Source organism: Heterodontus francisci, chromosome 1 (assembly GCF_036365525.1).
Source record: "Heterodontus francisci isolate sHetFra1 chromosome 1, sHetFra1.hap1, whole genome shotgun sequence".
Classification (NCBI taxonomy): Eukaryota; Metazoa; Chordata; class Chondrichthyes; order Heterodontiformes; family Heterodontidae; genus Heterodontus; species Heterodontus francisci.
In genome coordinates, this window is record NC_090371.1 from 76,525,126 (window position 1) to 76,549,246 (window position 24,121).

The 24,121-nt window shown below is 42.7% G+C and overlaps 1 protein-coding gene across 1 annotated transcript in view; it reads left to right on the forward strand.

Moving 5' to 3' along the window:
* LOC137380262 (gamma-secretase subunit Aph-1b-like) overlaps positions 1-24,121 on the forward strand; it is a 95,938-nt gene that overhangs the window by 46,791 nt on the left and 25,026 nt on the right. Inside the window, exon 4 of the mRNA XM_068052182.1 lies at positions 3,038-3,160. Within this exon, the coding sequence (XP_067908283.1) occupies positions 3,038-3,160 (123 nt within the window). The remainder of the gene's footprint in view (positions 1-3,037; positions 3,161-24,121) is intronic.

Here is a 24,121-nt window from a genome sequence, read left to right on the forward strand (position 1 = left end):
TTTTCTCATCACAATGTAGAATACTGATTTAGGGACATATCAGGCATTATTCCTGCTTGCATAAGTACTCCATGACTGCCCATACACTTGATGTAGCAATACGGTGTATTCTGGATAGACATCCATATGTCAGGAGTGATGTTGATCTCTCTCACTCCCCCTTTTCTCTTTGCATTGTCTCTGCTCCTCCCTCTCGCGCCCCCCCCCCTCCTCCCTCTCGCGCCCCCCCCCTCCTCCCTCTCCCCTCTTCGTAAATGTGGGTAATAAGGGCAAGCTGTGAATGCCACGTCTCCGCTGGGCGTAGCCATTTTATGTGGGAGGCGGTTACTAACAAACCTATAGCTGACCATCGAGGTGCCTGTCATTCCGGCTGTATACTCCCGTGTGCCGAATGAAAACCTTTGGAGGACTGGACACTAGCCTGTGGGCCATATGCTGGACTGCCACGATTTAGAAGGTCTTGCAATGTGTTTCTATTTTCTGGCTAATTTACTCGCGTATTGTATTTTCTCCCTCTTAATTTTTTGGTCATCCTTCGCTGGTTTCTAATACTCTTCCAATACTCAGGTTTTATTATTCTTCTTGGTAGCATTGTAAGCTGTCTCTTTTAATCTCTTAACCTAATTCAAAAGTGAAACTCTGCATATGCTGGAAATCTGAAATAAAACCAGAAAATTCTGGAAGTACTGAGGTCAGGCGGCGTCCGTGGAGCGAGAAACAAAGTTAATGTTTCAGGTCAATGACCTTCAGAACTGGAAGAGGTTCTGTTAGGTCACATGCACCTATTACATCTCTAACTTTTCCCTGTTCTGATGGAAGGTGAACAGCCTGAAATGTTTTTATTACTATTCTTAATCACTTTAGTTGGCCATTGATGAATCACTTTTCCCATGAAGTTTTTCTTTGTGGAATCTATATTTGTTGATATATGAAATATTTCCTCAAATGTTTTTCAATGCTTATCCATTGTCAAACATTTAATCTAATTTTCCAATCTACCTTAGCCAATCTGCCCACATACCTTTGTAATTGGCTTTATTTAAGTTATGAATTAAGTATTCCAGATGGGGTTTAATCAAAGCTCTATACACCTGAAGCATAGCTTGCTCCCCTTGAGATAAAGGCCAACATTTTATTAGCTTTTTTGATGCACAGATTTTAGTGATTTGTGTACATGGACATTAAAATCCCTTTGCTCTTACACATCTCCTAGTCTGTCATCGTTAGGAAAAATTGCAATTTGTTTTTCTTGGATCCGATTCTGCATGACCTCACATTTTCCCATATTGAACTCCGAATTCCATTTTTTCCCAATCAACATAATCTGTTTATGTCCCTTTGTAATTCCCTGCTCCCATGCATGCAAATGACTTTGCCTCATAATTTAGTGTCATCTGAAGTTGGATATACAACTCTATTCCTTCATGCAAATTATTCATATATATGATGAAAAGCTGAAGTTCCAGTACAGATCTTGGGGAACACTCTCAGATGCAGTCTGACCTGCTGCACATTTCAATCATTTTCTGTTTTTATTTCAGATTTCTGGCATCTGCAGTATTTTGTTTTTGAACAAATGTTTTATCTTTATTCTCCATCTCCTACATCCCTACCAATTATCGACCCATGTCACAAAGTTATCTCCAATTCCATGCGTGCTCATTTTGCTAATTTGCACTTGTGCAGAACCTTGTTAAATGTCTTCTGGAAGTCCAAATATTTAACACCATTCATCAGTCCACCATGTTATGTGATCCCATTAAAAAAAAAAAATTTAGCTAGATTGGTCAGATTGGACCTACCATTCACAAAGCTCTTGATCAGCTGATATTGTCCAAGTTTCAGTCACTCTGGGCAAGATTTTATCCTACCTAGGAGACAGTCAGGGAGGCAAACAAAATGGGAAAGGGCACTGTTCCTGACATTGCCTGGGCCCCCTGCCATTTTGTCTGGGGCAGGTAAGAATGGTTTTCCTGCCCCAGGCCAGTTGAGGTTCTAAAGTGGCCAATTAATGGTCAGTTAAGGGACTCTTCCCACCTCCACTCCAATTTTGTGGAGGATGAAGGGACCAGCTGCCACATGGAGACACTGACAGGTGAGACCTGTTGGCTTCTTAGTGGGATCGGCGGGGGGTCCCCCTTTCGGTGCAGTCTGTTGCCCCGGGAGGGCCCCTGGCAGTGATGCCTCCCACTCCAACCCTGTTGCTGGAACCTGTCTGATTGGCCCCAGCAACCCCGATCCCACTCACCTCTCCCATGGTCTCTGATCTCCTCAGTACTCGTGGTGCTGTCGGCCTTCTGATTGGGCAGCAGCTCTGGAGGCAGGATCTCGTCCCTAAAGGGATGACGGGCAATTAATTGGCTGCCTGCCGTTTGATTGCAATGAGGGTCCAACAGAGGGCTGAGGCTGGTTCTACCCCTGCCTTCGGCCTGCCGTTGGGGCCCTGTTGCCATAATAAAAATCTGACCCTTTGTTTCTGGTGATAGATTCTAGTAACTTGCTCACAATTATTAACTATTTCGTCCAAGTGGCTATTCTTCATGTGCGTTGACAGGCTATTTGATCCTGTGGCATCAGGCTGAGCCTGATGTCCTATATGCCCTTCCAGCATGAATAAAATCTCTGGATGTTTTTCTCCTGCACAAGACTAATAGAATTGTCATTTATATAGTGCCTTTCATGACTTCAGGACGTTCCAAAACAATTTATATTCAATTAAGTACTTTGAAGTGTAATCACTGTTGTAATGCAGAAAACACGCAGCCAATTTGCACAGAGTAAGGTCCCATAAACAGCAATGTGATAATGACCAGCTAATCTGTTTTAGTGATGTTGGTTGAGTGATAAATATGCCCAGGACATTTGAGGAGGACTCCTGTAGTCTCCCCAGAGACAATAGTGCAAGGACAGTTGTGCTGTAATGAGAATTGAGATTCATACTTTGTTTTGAAGTGAATCTGAAAAGCAACTTTTCCCATAACTGTTTTTTACCATGTATTTTAGATTGTAAATTAAATTTGTACTTTTATATTTTCAGTGGCGGGACTTGGATTTGGAATAATGAGTGGAGCTTTCTCTGTTGTCAACATACTTGCAGACTCTGTGGGACCAGGAACTGTGGGAATCTTTGGTGATTCTCAGTATTACTTCCTCACATCAGGTATTCTCTTTAGTATTTCAGTCATCCAATGAATGTGTGACAATTAATTATTTCAAAAGGAAATTGGATGGGCACTTGGGGGAAATAAATTTACAAGGCTGCAGGGATTGTGCAAGGGAATGGGACTAACTGGGTTGTTCTACAGAGAGCCAGCATGGACTCAATGGGCAGAATGGCCGCCTTCCGTGCTGTTATGACACTCACTATCGTGTGTTCTTTTTTTGGAAAAAAAGCTTTAGTCTGCTATACACACATTTCCATTGAATATTGAATTTTTAACAAGATAAATGATTTGATCAACTATTAGAAAATTCTTCAAAGAAACTCCTAGTTAAATATTTCAGAAGTAAAATATCTTTTGTGATTTGCCCTACTTCCACAAACCTGCTCGAACTGGAGGATCCATGAAGTGCAATTAGAAGTAATTGTAGACAGTGCTATGATTGTTATACTATTGGTGCTGGGACTGCAGCAGAGTTATCAGGGCTGACTTTATAAATGCCAGCTACCAATAGGAACGTTATCTGCTGGCTGCATATTTTGGGAAATCATGGGCATTGGCTAATCTGAATATGTTTATAAAAAAAAAAATAATTCAGCCCTGGTTGGATAAATCACTTCTCACAACTCTGTAGCTATCCCTAATGACCTCCAAATCTATGAAGCACTGATACCTTAACATGGCAGGTTAATTGTTTATTCCCTAGCTTCTCTTGCCTATGCTAATAAAGGGATTGCACACAGATCCAGATAGGGCAGGACATACTTATGTCATCCTTAATGAGCCATCTCCAGGTCTGCAGTCTTGAAGGTTTTGACCGCTAACCATGATGAGAAATATTTTCTTTGTATGAACCCTCATGATTTGATTAGCATTAGCACTTTCCTAGCATTCAGACTGACCACCAACTCTATTTTGAGGACACATTTCAAGTTGATTCTTTGAGTATGTCTCCTACACAGTTGTATCTGATCATTCGAGGATTGCCAACCCAACAAGATTGCCCTGGAGCCTCTAGCGATTAAGATTAATCTCCAGGACACTGCTATGATCAACTTGGCAGATCGTATGATCATTCAAAAAATGTTTTTTTATTTTCTTTAAATGCTTTTGTTAGTTTATTTCCCCATCTCCAATCTTTTTTTAATAACTGTTTGGCTGCCAGTCAAGAATTATCCAATTGTGTTACTAAGAATCTGTTCACATTCTAATTAGTGTGAGAAAGGGCTGTGCCATGAGGTTGGGCAGGTCAGGCAATCAGTGATGGAAACACGGGGGCACGGTGGTTATAGATGGGCGGTCATGTGATGAAACCTCAAGGAATATATCCAATCAGAGTTGGCAACACTAGATCTGTCTATTCACCTTTGCTGTTCAGAATTCCATCCCATGCTGTGGTTTGGTGACTTATTCTTCTGCGATGGAGCATTTTACTATCAACAGTCTTTCATCAGCATCCTTGTTAACTGTGTTCAGGTGGTGGACATTAACTGGAGATTCATTTGTGCTATATATAGGAGCAGACTGAAACTGTGGTGTTTGGAGGTGCATTTTTATACTATGTATCTCTGTAAATAAAAGCTTATAAAGTGTGTAAAGATTGGTTTCCAGTTTTATCCTTTACTGCCTGACTTCCTAAAGTAAAACATCCTGTCTGAGAAAATTTGATACCCATCCAGTAAGGCAAAGAGAACTTAATAATCTCAAAAATGGCATCTCAGAATGGGTGACCAGCATGATGACAACTTGCATTGATTTAGTGCATTTATTGTAATAAAACATTCCAAGGCTCTTCACAGGAGCATTGTTGAACAAAATTTGACAACAAGCCCCATAAGGAGATATTAAGACAGGTGAGGTTGGTTTTAAGGAGCATTTTAAAGGAGGAGCGCGAGGTAGAGATGCGAAAAGTTTGAGGGAGGGAATTCCAAAGCTTAGGGCCTAGAGAGCTAAAGGCATGGCCAGTGATCGGATGACGAAAACTGGGGATGCACAAGATGCCAGAATTGGAGGAACGCAGAGATTTTGGAGGGTTGCAAGGCTGGTGGAGGTTGCAGCGATAGAGCAAACAGGGCATCGCCACACCTAGATTTTGACCGTAACAACTGCTGGAAACCTTGTTGCATAATAGGTTCATTATAAATCTTTCAGCTTTTCAGTAACAAACTATGAAGTTAATCTTTGCCATGTGAATTTTGTGTAATAATTGTATTTCTGGAAGACCATCATTGGCAACTGTAGAATAAAAGCTTGAAAAGATCTGAAATTTCCAGCACTTTATCAGGTTTTGAGACTTGGATTACAGACTGTTCTTGGCACCCTACAATTCTAATGATTTCAATCACACTTTTAGTTGAAACTGCAGCATTCATGTTTTGAAAGCTAGTGAATCATTGTCTTTATCTGTGTTTGTGTGTGTGAGAGAGAGAGAAAAACACCCAAAATTGGTAAAAACTAATTTTTTGTAAGTGCTGATGCCAAAGTTTGGAATCAGTGAAAAATCCACTGTTAATAAATCTTTGAAAATTTAGAGAACATGCAAACATGATAAACACGTTTTCAGGGTTTGCATAAACTGTAATTCGCTGTTCAGCCAACCATTCAAATTGTGAATGTACTGAAATCTCTGTTTATACTGTTACAAATGATGTTGACTGTACATATTTCTATACAGTATTCTAGTAACCATGTAGAAAAGTGGTATGTTTAAGTAAAATTAACACAAAGGACGAACTCTAGTTTTAAAAGCAGCAAATGCAGCTGATTGAGATCTTGGTCCTTTGGTTTGAGTTCTCACGCATGATGAGCTCTAAATGAATTTCATGAGAAGACAAAAACAGGGTTAAGAGAATCTACATGTCAGTCACAATATGCGAGTTTATGTGGATCAATCTATTTATTTTAAATTCAATATTTTCATATAAATAGGTTATCTGCCAAGGGGCATTATAAACTCGAACCATTTGAAGAGTAAATCTAAGCAGTGCATAGGTCTCTCTAGAGTACAAGCGTGGTAAATTGGTCCAAAGTTTGTAGGTAAAAGTAACAGTCAATCTTTAGCGCTCACCTTTTATTTAAGAGTAAATCGGACTGCAACTTCCAAAACATGCAGAAATTCGAAAGTTACTGTCCAAGTTGCTCCTCCAAAGGCTTTGATATACTGGATTCTCACCAAGAGACTCGGCATTGAAACACATGGAATGGAGTGAAGTTGTGGTACTTACAGAATAGGTTCTCACTAATCTTGCCAGAAAAAGTTAGTGCTTGTCCATTCTAGTGTATTTAAATTTTTAATGGTCTTAATTGCTGCCAGATAACCTCTCTGGTAAAGCCTGGCTACCCGAATCGAACCCGACCAAACCTGACGTGTCGGGTTCGGGCCGGGTCTGTATTCTGTGTCCAGCATTCGGGTCGGGTTGGGCTGGACTGCACTGTTTCGTTTCGCATTGTTTTTGTCTTAATCTACGATTTTTTTTCTGTTTCAATAATATGTTTGTAATTGTTGGGTTGGGCATTTTAAAAAAAAAAATTAGCGGACTTGGGCCCGGGTTGGGTTTTAATTTTATACCTGAGCCAGGCTTTACTGTCTGGTATTGATAATTAACATATAAATGTGGGGTCTGATTCCTGCAGATTTTAATTATGGTTGGAGATTTTAAATCAAAAAATGTAATTTTTTTTGTTTTTCTAATCTCTAAATCCCAGCTTTCTTTCTCTTTATTTAGCCTTCTGTACATGATTTGGCATTGAATTAGCTATTCTAATTTGCATTTCCTGGTTCATACTCTGCATGCATCAGTAAGGATTCATCAATCTTATTGATTCAGGAGCTACACAGTTACTGGCCCTTTCACAAAGGTCCCAGATCCCCTGTAGGGGTGCTGTGCAAAAGTGGAGTTCTAATCACAGAAGGGTTTACATTTTTAAATAGTTCTAAATCTCCAATAATAATTACAATCTGAAGTTTGGCACTAATTTCTAATCACAGCATGTTCCATAGAAAGAATGCACAAGTGTAAGGCTGGTACCACTCTTTCACTGCTGATGCAAAATCTGAGCGAGTGGCTCCAAAATAAGGAACCCAATCTCTGATTGAAAATTTTTATCTAGTTTTTATTTTAAAAAATGCATTTGTGATTAATTTTCTTTTGCTGGAAGATTGCATGTTGCTTGTACACTCTTCATTTGAATAACAGCTTTAAAGGACTGACACTAAATTCATTGGTCAACTTTTGTCAGTGATATCAGGAAAAAAGATGCATTTTAGTAGCTTTTCTTGGAAATGTGTAGATTGGTGTTCTGGTGTGGGTTGTGAAGTTAATCTGAGGTGGATCAATGTTTGACTTGGGAACCACCAGAGTAGCAAAACATGATCAGTGAATCAAATGTTGCCTCTATCAAAATAGGTTAAAATAGATCAAGCTTCAAAGTCAGCCAGTCAATTTGGAGGAGACATTATAGAGATGCAGTGAAGTATATTCATACTGCAGAAATTTGATGTTCCTAATGACATCTATGTATCCGCTAACCCTAATCTGTTTTAGTGTTTTTTTAAATATATATATAATATATAGAGCAAATGAACTGTAGCATGTTGCCACACTATTGTGTTGGAGTCTATTGTGATACGGGGCGTAACCTGTTTACCAGTGGAAATGTTTACATATTTAATATTCTCCTTGCGGCCGTTATATGAATATGCATATTTAATTCACTTCAAGCCTCTGGCAGTGGATAGAATGCAAGTTTTATAAAGTGTCAGCAACAACAACTTGCATTTATATAGAGCCTTCAATGTATCAAAACATCCTGAGGCACTATTGAATAAAATTTGACACTGGGTTACTTGAGGAGACATTAAGACAGGTGACCAAAAGGTTGGTTGAAGGGGTAGATTTTAAGGGGCATCTCAAAGGAGGAAAGAGGTAGCGAGGTGGAGAGGTTTCGCGAAGGGGGATTTCCAGGGCTTAGGGTCATGGGGAGTGGGCAGGAAAGTGGAATTGAAGCCCAAGATCAGCAAGATCGTATTGAATGGCAGAGCAGGCTCGATGGGCCATATGGTCCACATCTGCTCCTATTTCTTGTGTTCTTGTGCCATGGCAGCAGAGGGGTTGTGCAAGAGGTCAGAATTGGGGGAGCAGACATCTTGGAGGGTTGTAGGGCTGGAGGAGGTTACAGAGATATGGAGGGATTTGAAAACAAGGATGAGAATTTTTAAATCAAAACATAATTTTTTTTATTCATTCATGGGATGTGGGCGTAGCTGGCCAGGCCAACATGTATTGCCCATCCCTAATTGCCCTTGAGAAGGTGGTGTTGAGCTGCCTTCTTGAACCGCTGCATGTGGGATAGGTACACCCACAGTGCTGTTAGGAAGGGAGTTCCAGGATTTTGACCCAGCGACAGTGAAGGAACAGCGATATAGTTCCAGGATGGTGTGTGACTTGGAGGGGAACTTGCAGGTGGTGGTGTTCCCAAGCATTTGCTGCCCTTGTCCTTCTAGTTGGTAGAAGTCACGGGTTTGGAAGGTGCTGTCGAAGGAGCCTTGGTGCGTTGCTGCAGTGCATCTTGTAGATGGTACACACTGCTGCCACTGTGCATCGGTGGTGGAGGGAGTGAATGTTTGTAGATGGGGTGCCAATCAAGCGGGCTGCTTTGCCCTGGATGGATGGTGTCGAGCTTCTTGAGTGTTGTTGGAACTGCACCCATCCAGGCAAGTGGAGAGTATTCCATCACACTCGTGACTTGTGCCTTGTAGATGGTGGACAGGCTTTGGGGAGTCAGGAGGAGAGTTACTCACCGTAGGTTCCTAGCCTCTGACCTGCTCTTGTACCCACGGTATTTATATGGCTACTCCAATTCGGTTTCTGGTCAATGGTAGCCCCTAGGATGTTGATAGTGGGGGATTCAGCGATGGTAATGCCATTGAATGTCAAGGGGAGATGGTTAGATTCTCTCTTGTTGGAGATGGTCATTGCCGGCACTTGCGTGGCGTGAGTGTTACTGGGATAAGTCACTGGGAGCCAACGTAGGTTTGTGAGCACAGGAACGATGGGTGAATGGGGCTTGGTGAGATTTAGGATTTGGGCAACATAGTTTTGGATAAGTTTATGGAAGATTGCATTCCGCCCAGGAATGCATTGGAATAGTCAAGTCTAGTGGCAACAAAGGCATGGATGAGGATTTCAGCAGCAGATGAGCAAAGGCAGGAGCTGAGTTCATAGAATCATAGAAAGTCTCTGGCACAGAAAGAAGCCACTTGGCCCATCGTGTCTGTGCCAGCCAAAAAACGTTCCACCCAGTTGGATGATGTTATGAGGGTGGAAGTAGGCGGTCTTGGTGATGGCGCAGATATGTGGTAGGAAGCACATCTTGAGGTTAAATATGATATCAAGGTTGTAAAGAGTCTGATTCAGCCATGTACTGTTGTCATGGAGAAAGAATCAGTGGCTAAGTAACGGAATTTGTGGTGCGACGAAGACTGGATATTGTGGGCAATGGCAAAACAACGGCACTCACTGCTGACCTTGCAGAAAACTGCCTGCAAAGATCTAGTGAGCTTGGTAGTGTGGATTTCACCTTTCCTGATAATTTGTATCTGGTGCCAAGTCAGGGGGATCTCCAGGCATTCAACAAACAGTGTAAGCAGCCAATCACATTGAGGAATGCTCACACTCAGCAAACTGGGAAGTTATCTGCACTGATTATCCTTCACTTTGTAATGGCAAAACTCAATAACTGACATCAACTTCTGGAATTCCACGTTTAACTGCACGTGTGCAGACTCCAGAGGTTGTTGTCAGTTTCAGAGTAATGACAGCAAATGCTGACAGTTCCACTGTCATCACTACAGCAAAATCTGAACCAAGGACTTTGTCAGATGCATTACGCTCACTTTGTACTTTCTTGACTCATTGCTGCTTTAATATATGGTTGAGAATAGACGATTTGTCCTCATTGCTGTTGTGCAGCCTCTCTACAATTTGACATCCCTTCCTTTGCAGTGAGGGCTATCAAATGTTCTTTTTCACTACATTTGGAGCTAACGCTGAAATGCAAGATGTGCAATGCACATACTATCAATCTAACAGATGTGCCCAAGCGATGCCACTTGTGACATGAAAAAACATATCCTGTGCATTGTGAAAGAATTTTTGCTATTCAGTACAGAAAAGCATTTGCTCTTGTGACTGTGTCTTACTTAATCAGCAGTATGTTAACTGTTTCAGTGCTCCAATGCAACATAAAATAGAAGCATACAAACATACAAAACGTTGAATAGAATAGCCCTGTATTTCCTAGAGTTTAAAAGAATGAGAGGTAATCTCATTGAAATGTATAAAATACTTCGAGGACTTGACAGAGTAGATGCTGAGAGGCTTTTTCCCCTGTCCAGAACTTGGAGTCATAGTCTTAGGATAAAAGGTCAGCCATTTAAGACTGAGATGAGAATTTTCTTTACTCAGAGTTGTGAATTTTCTGAATTGATGAATGTATTCAAGATTGAGATCAATAGCTGTTTGGAAACTAAGGGAATCCAGGGATATGGGGATTGGGTAGGTGGGTGGAGTTAATGTAAAAGTTCAGCCATGATCTTATTGAATGGCAGAACACCCTTGAAGAGCCTTATGTTCTTAAATTGTTTCCGAAGATCTGAAACTTTTTTTTTAAATATGACGGGTAATAGTTATGTCAGTGCACTAGTAATCCAAATGGCCTGTAGTAATAATACAGAAAATACAAGTTCTAATTCCACCATGGCAATTTGATTTTTTTTTAAAACACTGGTATCAGTAACTGTGATCATAAAGCAGGAAGTTTGTTGTAAAATCCCAACTATGTGGATGGCCCTACTAGAGAAGGGGCTACACTCGACCTCCTCTGAGGAAATGAGGATGGGCAGGTGGTTGTTGATGTGTCAGTGGGGGAGCACTTTTGGACCAGTGACCATAACTCTATTAGCTTCAAGATAGTTATGGAAAAGGATAGGACTGGTCCTCAGGTTGAAGTCCTAAATTGGGGGAAGGCTAATTTTGATGGCATCAGACAGGAACTCTCAAAAGTTGAATGGGAGAGGTTGCTTACAGGTAAAGAGATGTCTGGCAAATGGGAGGCTTTTAAAAGTGAGATGGGAAGAATTCAGGGCTGGCATGTTCCTCTTAGATGGAAGGGCAAGGCTGGCAAGTTTAGGGAACCTTGGTTGACGAGGGATATTGAGGGTCTGGTCAAGACAAAGAAGGAGACGTATGTCAGGTATAGGCAGCTGGGATCAAGCGAGTCCCTCGAGGAGTATAAGGGATGTAGGACTACACTTAAGGAAATTAGGAGGACGAAAAGGGGCCATGAGAATTCCCTGGCAGATAAGATAAGGGAGAATCCTAAAAGATTCTATAAGTATATTAAGAGTAAAAGGGTAGCTAGGGAGAGAGTAGGTCCCCTTAAGGATCAGTGTGGCAATCCATGTGTGGAGACACGGGAAATGGGCAAGGTCTTAAATGAATATTTCTCGTCTGTATTTACCGTGGAGAAGGTCATGGAAGCCAGTGAGTTCAGGGGACGGAACATTGATATCCTGGAGCATATCAACATTACAAAGGAGGATGTGTTGGAGGTTTTGAAGTGCATTAAGGTGGATAAATCCCCAGGGCCTGACCAGGTGTATCCTTGGATGCTATGGGAAGCAAGGGGGGAGATTGCTGGGGCCCTGGCAGAGATTTTTGTATCATGGTTAGCCATGGGTGAGGTACCAGAAGACTGGAGGATAGCTAATGTTGTGCCTTTATTTAAGAAGGGCAGCAGGGATAAGCCAGGGAACTACAGGCTGGTGAGCCTTACATCAGTGGTGGGAAAGTTATTGGAAGGGATTCTGAGAGACAGGATTTATATGCATCCGGAAAGGCATGGTCTGATTAGGGATAGTCAGCATAGCTTTGTGCGTGGGAAATCATGTCTCACGAATTTGATTGAGTTTTTCAAGAAGGTGACCAAGAGGATTGACGGGGGCAGGGTGATGAACGTTGTCTACATGGACTTTAGCAAGGCCATTGACAAGGTCCCGCATGGTAGGCTGGTCCAGAAGGTTCGAACACATGGGATCCAGGGTGAGCTAGCAAATTGGATACAAAATTGGCTTGGTGATAGGAGGCAGAGGGTGGAAGTGGAGGGTTGTTTTTCAGATTGGAGGCCGGTGACCAGTGGTGTGCTGCAGGGATCAGTGCTGGGCCCTCTGTTGTTTGTCATATATATTAATGACTTGGATGTGAATGTAAGGGGCATGATTAGTAAGTTTGCAGAAGACACCAAAATTGGTGGTATAGTGGACAGTGAAAAATGTTGTTTAAGGTTACAACAGGATATAGATCAACTGGCAAAGTGGGCAATGGAGTGGCAAATGGAATTTAATGCAGACAAGTGTGAAGTGATGCATTTTGGGAAGTTAAAGCCGGGCAGGACATATACAGTGAATGGCAGGGCCCTGGGAGTGTTGTTGAGCAGAGAGACCTTGGGGTGCAAGTACATAGTTCCCTGAAAGTGGCAACACAGGTAGACAGGGTGGTGAAGAAGGCGTATGGCATGCTTGCCTTCATCGGCCGAGGCACTGAGTACAAGAGTTGGGACGTCATGTTACAGTTGTACATAATGTTGGTTAGGCCGCATTTGGAGTACTGTGTGCAGTTCTGTTCGCCGCTCTACAGGAAAGATGTGATTAAGCTACAAAGGATGCAGAAAAGATTCACAAGGATGTTGCCTGGTTTTGAGGGCTTGAGTTATAAAGAGAGATTGGATAGGCTGGGTCTGTTTTCCCTGGAGCAAAGGAGGCTGAGACGGGATATGATCGAGGTATATAAACTTATGAGGCATAGATAGGGTAGATAGCCAGAGTCTGTTTCCCATGGTAGGGGTGACTAAAACTAGAGGGCATAGATTTAAGGTGAGAGGGAGGAGGTTTAAAGGGGATCAAAGGGGTAAATTTTTCACACAAAGAATAGTGGGTATCTGGAATGAGCTGCCTGAGGAGGTGGTGGAGGCAGGAACAGTAGCAACTTTTAAGAGGCATCTGGACAGGTACTTGAATGAGCAAGGCATAGAGGGATATGGAATTAATGCAGGCAGGTGGGATTAGTATAGATAGGCATTATGGTCGGCATGGGCGCGGTGGGCTGAAGGGCCTGTTTCTATGCTGTACGACTCTATGACTCTAGTTCACTAATGCCCTTTCGGGAAGAAAAATGTCCCCTGTCTGTCCTGTAAATGTCTCAGTCCCACACCAACATGGTTGTCTCACCTGTTCTGTGAAAGGGCCTAACAAGCCACTATGTTGTATCAAATCTGCAGTGATTGAAGAACAACTTTTAGGGCCAACGAAAGATAGATAAATACTGGACTTGCTGGCATTGCCCACATCCTGAGTGTGAATTAAAGAAATAAAGCTACAGTCTTGAGTCTGGGAGGTGGGGAGGAAGTATCCAGAAACTGGAAAATATTCCAAGTCTTGGGACCTAATTTTATTTTTTCCACTGTAATCACAGGTTTACGTGTAAGGCAGTAAATGTGTGCAAAAGTACCAGCCTCAACATTGGAGTCTTTGAATCGAAATCAAATTTTAACTTTGTTTCCCGCATTCCATTGGAAAATATTTCAGTTTGTTATCCTTCCAGCTACAGTCACATAGTTGTTAAGAATTGAGGTTAAAAAAAGGGGAGTTGCACTGAATATGTAACGGCTATTGCATGATTTTAAAGGCAAGTGAATTTTGTTTATAGGCAAAAGAATTGTTTGCAGCCTTTAACAGGGCTGTAAATATTTGAAGTATATTTTAGTGTTTACAAATGCTGTAGGAGGCAATTTAAAAAAAGAGGCTGGCAAAATAAATTTAAAGATGTAAAACAGAGTCTTGAATCAAAGAAAGTACAGCACTTGAATACATACCCTTTTCGATGGCTGGTGAAGCGGAGGTGCTGTTGCACATGGTGGGTGTGATGTTAACCTTTTTTACCACTCTAGAGCACCCTTCTAACAGGATAGCAACGCAGCTATTATCTGCACTTTATACTGTGTCTGCAGGACCTGTGAACTGGTCGAAAACAGGATGGCACACTCGAAGGAAGTTGCCAAGTTAAGATTACCTAGCAGTACTGTTTACCAGGTCGATGATCCAACTATGCATGCCAGAAAGTGTTGCCTGTCAACATTTACTACTGCCCTGTGATCTGATATGGCTTTTTCATTGTATTCCGTCAGATCATATATTCAAGCTGCAACTGGCACCCTTGAACACTCACACCTTTAAAGGACTCCACCTATAAAATTGTAACACAATTGAACTGCATGATGCATGGATGGACATATAGGATGGACTGCAGATAGCTACATGGCTGTCATGATCCATCTGCTTTGGGAAATATAACAGCGTGTGCCACTTTGCTGTTGGTATTCAGTGGGAAAGGAAATTATACTGCTGGCCATGCTGAATTGTGTATCAGTCATTTGTTTGATATATGCATGGGGAGCATATTAGCTGATATTGCAATGATCCTTATACTGAGCCTGTAAAGAGGTGGAAGCAGATGTTGAGAAAGGAGGTGATCTTAATTACTGTTGGCACTGCCAACCTTATTGTGTATATTGGTTAGAGCAGATGACAGATTTAAAACTGGCTTTGGGCTAATTCTGAATTTTCAAAACCACTTCTTTTATCTTGTCCCACTTCAAGATATTCATATTTTGTGATGCTTGAATACCAATCCTCATAATTAATTTCAATTTGAGGGGGGGAGGAGTTTTTATGCAGCGAGTTGTTATGATCTGGAATGTACCACCTGAAAGCATGGTGAAGTAGATTCAGTAGTAACTCTCAAAAAGTAAATTGGATATATTCTTGAAAAAGAAGAATTGACAGGGTTCTGGGGAAAGAGCAGAGGAGTGGAACTAATTGAATAACTCTTTCAAAGGCATGTTAGACCAATAGTCTTGTCCTAAGCAGATAGAAAGTAGAGTAGTACTTCGCTTAAATAAGTTATAATATTTAAAGGAGGCAAAAGGGTCTTTTTCAGTAGGTCTCAAGACTTGTCAAAAATATTGTGCTTGCACTAAAATGACACTAATCTGGCTCTCTGGAAGTTTGATAGATTGTTCGTGTGCAGTGTTCACTCCTTTGCCACTGACCTTTGTGATTGAAAAATCTCCTTTTTTAAATGAATGAAATTCCCATACTCAGAATTTAAGAGCACAGACAACTTACCATATTTCGATCTTGAACTTTGCATAACCTTTGCCAACAGGCACATCGCAGATCTAGAAATTGAATACTGCTGGTTACTTAGGAACGAGAATTTTGAAATTAAAGAAAATACAGGTCTACATGGTAAAATTATGCATGCTTATGTGTGCATTCTGTGACCAGTAGAAACTGTAGTTAATTATTTTTTAATCAAAGTTAGGCGCAGTAATGTTTCAATACATTACAAATTTTATCTTCAGTTCTCCCACAACACACAGGGTTTTTGGTGAAATGACTTTTTAAAATGCTGTAATCTTTTTCAGTCAGTGCCATTATGCTGCAGGTTCTCCAACTTTTGCAGGAAGAGGAGCTCTCCGGGCAACAGAATTTTTGTTTTTAAGATGTGTGCTTTTTTGGATGAGAAGCATTTTTACTGTCCAGGGTTCCAAATTGTTTAGGTGTTGGGCTGAGATGTGTCTTGGCAAGTTAGTTATTTGAAAGGGTTCATTTGTGATTAGAGTTCTGATTCATCCAACTTTTCCAGTTTCTTTTTTAAAAAAAAGGCCTTCAGGATGCAATTGTGGATGCTTTCGCCCTTTTAAAATTTTTTTAAACAGTGGTTGCCCTTTCCCACAGGTGGAGACTCTTGTTTTGCTTTTCATTTTATCGTTTTTAATTCAAAATTAATGTATTTATAGGAAAAACAGTTGTATTTACTCACGAGCAATGACCCTACTAAAATATATATTTGCAGATTTATCTGTTAAATCAGCAAGCTGTTGATTTCCTACAAGTAATAGGGTACCGCATATTATTGTTACTTAGTACTTTGTCTATTGTAGAGACCATAGAATTGTAAAATAAATAATTGGTGTTTTGCAGGATGATGGTTGAGAATTTCCATGTTCACGCTTTTCAAAAGATAGTCTTGTATTTTTAATCTTTCCATTTACTCGGCTATTGTGGTTCTGACCTGTTTCCCATCTATATGGTAGGACATAGAAATTGCAACAATAGCAACAACTTGTATTTATATAGCATCTTTAACATAATGAAATGTCCCAAGGTGTTTTCACAGGAGCATTAAAAAACAAAATTTAACATTGAGCCACATATGGAGATATTTGGGCAGACCACCAAAAGTTTGGTCAAAAAGATGGGCTTTAAGGAGCATCTTAAAGGAGAAAACAAGCCACTTGACTCAGCAAGTCCATGTTTACCCGCTACATAAGCCAATATATCTAATCACCTTACCTACCTTTTTGCCATAATCCTTTCAACCACTTTTCCTTTATTGCCTATCCAATATAATCTTGAATGTTGACAGTTTCTGCCTGAGCTACGAATGAAGTGAGTTCTAATTCTCGATCAGTCGGCTTCTATTTACCCTGTCCCCATCCTTTCATAATTTTAAATCCTATTATGTTTCCCTGAAATCTACATTGTTATAATGAGAATTGTCCCGATTTTTCAAGTTTTTGTATTTACCCATACTAGTCATTCCAATGATTCTGCAACATGCGCGATGCCAATATCATCACCCTCTATAAGAACAAGGGTGACCGCAGTGACTGCAACAACTACTGTGGAATCTCCCCGCTCAGCATAGTGGGGAAAGTCTTCGCTCGATCCGCTTTAAACAGGCTCCAGAAGCTGGCTGAGCGTGTCTACCCTGAGGCACAGTGTAGCTTTCGAGCACAGAGATCCACCATTAACATGCTGTTCTCCCTTTGCCAGCTACAGGAGAAATGCCAGTAGAGATGCCCCTCTACGTTGCTTTCATTGATCTCACCAAAGCCTTTGACCTCGTCAGCAGATGTGGTCTCTTCAGACTACTAGAAAAGATCGGATGTCTACCAAAGCTACTAAGTATCACCACTTCATTCCATGACAATATTTCCTTTTTTTTTCCTTTGGCCTCCTTATCTCGAGAGACAATGGGTAAGTGCCTGGAGGTGGTCAGTGGTGTGTGGAGCAGCGCCTGGAGTGGCTATAAAAGCCAATTCTAGAGTGACAGGCTCTTCCACAGGTGCTGCAGAAAAATTTGTTTGTCGGGGCTGTTACACAGTTTTGTCTCCCCTTGCGCTTCTGTCTTTTTTCCTGCCAATTGCTAAGTCTCTTCGACTCGCCACACTTTAGCCCCGCCTTTATGGCTGCCCGCCAGCTCTAGCGAATGCTGGCAACTGACTCCCACGACTTGGGATCAATGTCACAGGACTTCATGTCGCATTTGCAGACGTCTTAAAAGCGGAGACATGGACAGCCGGTGGGTCTGATACCAGTGGCGAGTTCGCTGTACAATGTGTCTTTGGGGATCCTGCCACCTTCCATGTGGCTCACATGGCCAAGCCATCTCAAGCGCCGCTAACTCAGTAGTGTATATAAGCTGGGGATGTTGGCCACCTTGAGGACTTCTGTGTTGGAGATACGGTCCTGCCACCTTATGCCAAGTATTCTCCGGAGGCAGCGAAGATGGAATGAATTGAGACGTCGCTCTTGGCTGACATACGTTGTCCAGGCCTCGCTGCCATAGAGCAAGGTACTGAGGACACAGGCTTGATACACTCGGACTTTTGTGTTCCGTGTCGGTGCGCCATTTTCCCACACTCTCTCTTGGCCAGTCTGGACATAGCAGTGGAAGCCTTTCCCATGCGCTTGTTGATTTCTGCATCTAGGGACAGGTTACTGGTGATAGTTGAGCCTAGGTAGGTGAACTCTTGAACCACTTCCAGAGCGTGGTCGCCAATATTGGATGGAGCATTTCTGACGTCCTGTCCCATGATGTTCGTTTTCTTGAGGCTGATGGTAAGGCCAAATTTGTTGTAGGCAGCCGCAAACCTGTCGATGGGACTCTGCAGACACTCTTCAGTGTGAGATGTTAAAGCAGCATCGTCAGCAAAGAGGAGTTCCCTGATGAGGACTTTCCGTACTTTGGACTTCGCTCTTCGACGGGCAGGGTTGAACAACTTGCCCCCTGATCTTGTGTGGAGGAAAATTCCTGCTTCTGAAGACTTGAACGCATGTGAGAGCAGCAGGGAGAAGAAAATCCCAAAAAGTGTGGGTGCAAGAACACAGCACTGTTTCACGCCACTCAGGATAGGAAAGGGTTCTGATGAGGTGCCGCTATGTTGTATTGTGCCTTTCATATTGACATGGAATGAGGTGATGATGCTTAGTAGCTTTGGTGGACATCCAATCTTTTCTAGTAGTCTGAAGAGACCACGTCTACTGACGAGGTCAAAGGCTTTGGTAAGATCAATGAAAGCAATGTAGAGGGGCATCTGTTGTTCGCGGCATTTCTCCTGTATCTGACGAAGGGAGAACAACATGTCAATGGTCGATCTCTGTGCTCGAAAGCCACACTGTACCTCAGGGTAGACGCGCTCGGCCAGCTTCTGGAGCCTGTTTAAAGCAACTCGAGCAAAGACTTTCCCCACTATGCTGAGCAGGGAGATTCCACAGTAGTTGTTGCCGTCACCGCGGTCACCTTTGTTTTTATAGAGGGTGATGATATTGGCATCGCGCATGTCCTGAGGTACTGCTCCCTCGTCCCAGTACAGGCAAAGCAGTTCATGTAGTGCTGAGAGTATAGCAGGCTTGGCACTCTTGATTATTTCAGGGGTAATGCTGTCCTTCCTAGGGGCTTTTCTGCTGGCTAGAGAATCAATGGCATCACTGAGTTCCGATTTTGTTGGCTGTACGTCCAGCTCATCCATGACTGGTAGAGGCTGGGCTGCATTGAGGGCAGTCTCGGTGACAACATTCTCCCTGGAGTACAGTTCTAGGTAGTGCTCAACCCAGCGGCCCATTTGCTTGCGTTGGTCAGTGATTATGTTCCCTGATTTAGATTTGAGGGGGCGATCTTCTTGATGGTTGGCCCAAAAGCGCTCTCAATGCCATCATACATTCTTCTGATGTTTCCGGTGTCTGAGGCCAGCTGAATATGACTGCATAGGTGTTGCCAGTAGTCATTTGCGCAGCGCCTGGCTGTTCTTTGTGCAGTGATTCTGGCTGCTTTAACAATATGAAAGGCACAATTCACCATAGCGGCGCCTCATCAGACCCCTTTCCGATCCTGAGTGGCGTGAAACAGGGCTGTGTTCTCGCACCTACACTGTTTGGGATCTTCTCCCTGCTGCTCTCTCATGCGTTCAAGACTTCAGAAGAAGAAATTTTCCTCCACACAAGATCAGGTGGCAGGTTGTTCAACCTTACCCGTCTAAGAGCGAAGACCAAAGTACGGAAAGTCCTCAACAGGGAACTCCTCTTTGCTGACGATGCTGCATTAACTTCTCGCACTGAAGAGTGTCTGCAGAGACTCATTGACAGGATTGCGGCAGCCTGCAACGAATTTGGCCAAACCATCAGCCTCAAGAAAACAAACATCATGGGACAGGACGTCAGAAATGCTCCATAGAACATAGAACATTACAGCGCAGTACAGGCCCTTTGGCCCTCGATGTTGCGCCGACCTGTGAAACCATCTGACCTACACTATTCCATTTTCATCCATATGTCTATCCAATGACCACTTAAATGCCCTTAAAGTTGGCGAGTCTACTACTGTTGCAGGCAGGGCGTTCCACGCCCCTACTACTCTCTGAGTAAAGAAACTACCTCTGACATCTGTCCTATATCTATCACCCCTCAACTTAAAGCTATGTCCCCTCGTGTTTGCCATCACCATCCGAGGAAAAAGACTCTCACTATCCACCCTATCCAACCCTCTGATTATCTTATATGTCTCTATTAAGTCACCTCTCCTCCTCCTCCTCTCTAACGAAAACAACCTCAAGTCCCTGAGCCTTTCCTCATAAGACCTTCCCTCCATACCAGGCAACATCCTAGTAAATCTCCTCTGCACCCTTTCCAAAGCTTCCACATCCTTCCTATAATGCGGTGACCAGAACTGCACGCAATACTCCAGGTGCGGCCGCACCAGAGTTTTGTACAGCTGCAACATGACCTCGTGGCTCCGAAACTCGGTCCCCCTACTAATAAAAGATAACACACCATATGCCTTCTTAACAGCCCTATTAACCTGGGTGGCAACTTTCAGGGATTTATGTACCTGGACACCAAGATCTCTCTTCTCATCTACACTACCAAGAATCTTCCCATTAGCCCAGTACTCTGCATTCCTGTTGCTCCTTCCAAAGTGAATCACCTCACACTTCTCCGCATTAAACTCCATTTGCCATCTCTCAGCCCAGCTCTGCAGCCTATCTATGTCCCTCTGTACCCTACAACATCCTTCGGCACTATCCACAACTCCACCGACCTTCGTGTCATCCACAAATTTACTAACCCACCCTTCTGCACCCTCATCCAGGTCATTTATAAAAATGACAAACAGCAGTGGCCCCAAAACAGATCCTTGCGGTACACCACTAGTAACTAAACTCCAGGATGAACATTTGCCATCAACCACCACCCTCTGTCTTCTTTCAGCTAGCCAATTTCTGATCCAAAGCTCTAAATCACCTTGAACCCCATACTTCCGTATTTTCTGCAATAGCCTACCGTGGGGAACCTTATCAAATGCCTTACTGAAATCCATATACACCACATCCACGGCTTTACCCTCATCCACCTGTTTGGTCACCTTCTCAAAAAACTCTAAGGTTTGTGAGGCATGACCTACCCTTCACAAAACCGTGCTGACTATCGCAAATGAACTTATTCTTTTCAAGATGATTATAAATCCTATCTCTTATAACCTTTTCCAACATTTTACCCACAACCGACCAGGGCTGTCTCTACTCCCCTTCTTGAACAGGGGGACAACATTTGCTATCCTCCAGTCTTCTGGCACTATTCCTGTCGACAATGACGACATAAAGATCAAGGACAAAGGCTCTGCAATCTCCTCCCTGGCTTCCCAGAGAATCCTAGGATAAATCCCATCTGGCCCAGGGGACTTATCTATTTTCACACTTTCCAAAATTGCTAACACCTCCTCCTTGTGAACCCCAATCCCATCTAGCCTAGTAGTCTGTATCTCCGTATTCTCCTCGACAACATTTTCTTTCTCTACTGTAAATACTGACGAAAAATATTCATTTAACGCTTCCCCTATCTCCTCTGATTCCACACACAACTTCCCACTACTATCCTTGATTGGCCCTAATCTAACTCTAGTCATTCTTTTATTCCTGATATACCTATAGAAAGCCTTAGGGTTTTCCTTGATCCTATCCGCCAATGACTTCGTGTGTCCTCTCCTCGCTCTTCTTAGCTCTCCCTTTAGATCATTCCTGGCTAGCTTGTAACTCTCAAGCGCCCTAACTGAGCCTTCACGTCTCATCCTAACATAAGCCGCCGCCTTCCTCTTGACAAGCGCTTCAACTTCTTTAGTAAACCACGGCTCCCTCGCTCGACAACTTCCTCCCTGCCTGACCGGTACATACTTATCAAGGACACGCAGTAGCTGCTCCTTGAATAAGCTCCACATTTCGATTGTGCCCATCCCCTGCAGTTTCCTTCCCCATCCTACGCATCCTAAATCTTGCCTAATCGCATCATAATTTCCTTTCCCCCAAATTTACTCTAAAATTCAAACAACTACAGTTCCTTAAATTTCCCTGAAAATTATTATCAAGAACTATCCATCATATTCAAAACTAGCTGACTTTGTTAGGTATAACTGAACAAATCATACAGTACTTTTGTTCAAAAGTAGGTTGACTCATCCATCGAGCTTTTCAGATAACTGAATAAATCTTGCAATATTAGTATTGTGTTAAACCTGGTACAAAATTAACGTGTGCCCATTCAGTGGAATTCAGGGAGGATGCCAACTTTGTGCTGCCTGCTAATTACAGTGACATCTGTGTGCAGCCAGCAGTACCCACGCTGCTCATTGGCTATAGGAATTAGTATGGGGACCAGTCTTTGGCCTCCTTATCTCGAGAGACAATGGGTAAGCGCCTGGAGGTGGTCAGTGGTGTGTGGAGCAGCGCCTGGAGTGGCTATAAAGGCCAATTCTAGAGTGACAGGCTCTTCCACAGGTGCTGCAGAAAAATTTGTTTGTCGGGGCTGTAACACGGTTGGCTCTCCCCTTGCGCTTTTGTCTTTTTTCTGCCAACTGCTAGGTCTCTTCGACTCGCCACACTTTAGCCCCGCCTTTATGACTGCCCGCCAGCTCTGGCGAGCGCTGGCAACTGACTCCCGCGACTCGTGATCAATGTCACAGGACTTCATGTCGTGTTTGCAGACGTCTTTGAAGCGGAGACATGGACGGCCGGTGGGTCTGATACCAGTGGTGAGCTTGCTGTACAATGTGTCTTTGGGGATCCTGCCATCTTCCATGCGGCTCACATGGCCAAGCCATCTCAAGTGCCGCTGACTCAGTAATGTGTATAAGCTGGGGATGTTGGCCGCCTCGAGAACTTCTGTGTTGGAGATACGGTCCTGCCACCTGATGCCAAGTATTCTCCGGAGGCAGCGAAGATGGAATGAATTGAGACGTCGCTCAATTGGGGACCAATGTCGTTACTAATTTGCATTACTTAAAGCTTGCCTGCACCTCTTGAAGGGGAGGTGCAGTGTGGTTGGAACAGATGCTGGGAGTTGTTCTTTAAGTGAATTTGACTTCGGAAGGAGTAAAGAATGGAGAGATGCTGCACAGTGGAGGAGGTGGAAAGGATGGGAGATTTCCTGTATATTCTGGGGCAGGAGACCTTCCAGACACATGATGAGAAGCAGTAGGAACAGAGAGCCACAGAGGTCAACACCAAGAGTATAGCCCCAAAGACCTGGATGCACTGACGCAAGATGTTTCATAACCTCACAAGTGATCAAGGTCAATGAATATGTCTTTAACTGCCATATCCTACCAACTACACCATGAGCCTCAGCTGCTGCTCAGTTCACCACATCCTTAGCAGCCACCTGTCAACAATCAGGACTCATACCTATGTCATGGACCTATAATTATTTTTTCTCCTCGGATTAAAAAAGTGTATGTGCCTTTTAAGATTTTGTTAAAAACTGTGCACCTTTAAGAGAGAAAGTTCTTGAATTTCAGGAGACACAGTGTACCAGCTGCATTTTTTGTTACCCTGGGCAACAGCAGGAGAGAGAGGTCACATGGTGCAATGTGTCCCTTGGCTGTTTGTGGAACTGGCTGAAACCAGTTAGTTCTGAGAGACTTTCCAGCAAGGCGAACTGAAGAGAAAAGGAGCTATTTATTCTCTCTCAGCAAAAATGTCTACAAGGAGCTATAAGCCAAGTTAATTCCCTGAGTAAAGAAGAAAAGCCTTTCTTTTCAAGAAACTGTTTTATTGCTGTGCTCATTGTTCTAAGAACTGTTTAATGCTACTGCAGCTGAAGAGTTGAATGCCTATCTACCGAAGGACTATTTCCATCAAATCCGGATGAAGACTTCGAGTAACCTTTGACTATTTCCACATTAGAAGACCGCATCCATCAGGCACGTAACCTACAGAAACTTATTTTATTTATTCTTAAGAGACAGCTAATTTTTAAAAACTTCACTTTTCAAACTGGTTAACTGTTAGTTTTTTGAGTGTATATGTGTGAATAGGGAGTTAGGTTAAAAATAAGAAGTTATAAGGTCTTTAGACATAGGTTTGCCTTAATAGTGTTTAAGATTTAATTTTTTTAAATAAATAGTTAATTTGTTGTCTACAAATACCTGGTTTGGTCTGTTTTATTCTGGGGTTACTAGAGTGTTTAATTTGGCTGTTTTTCTGATTGAGTGTGAATGCTTAATAAT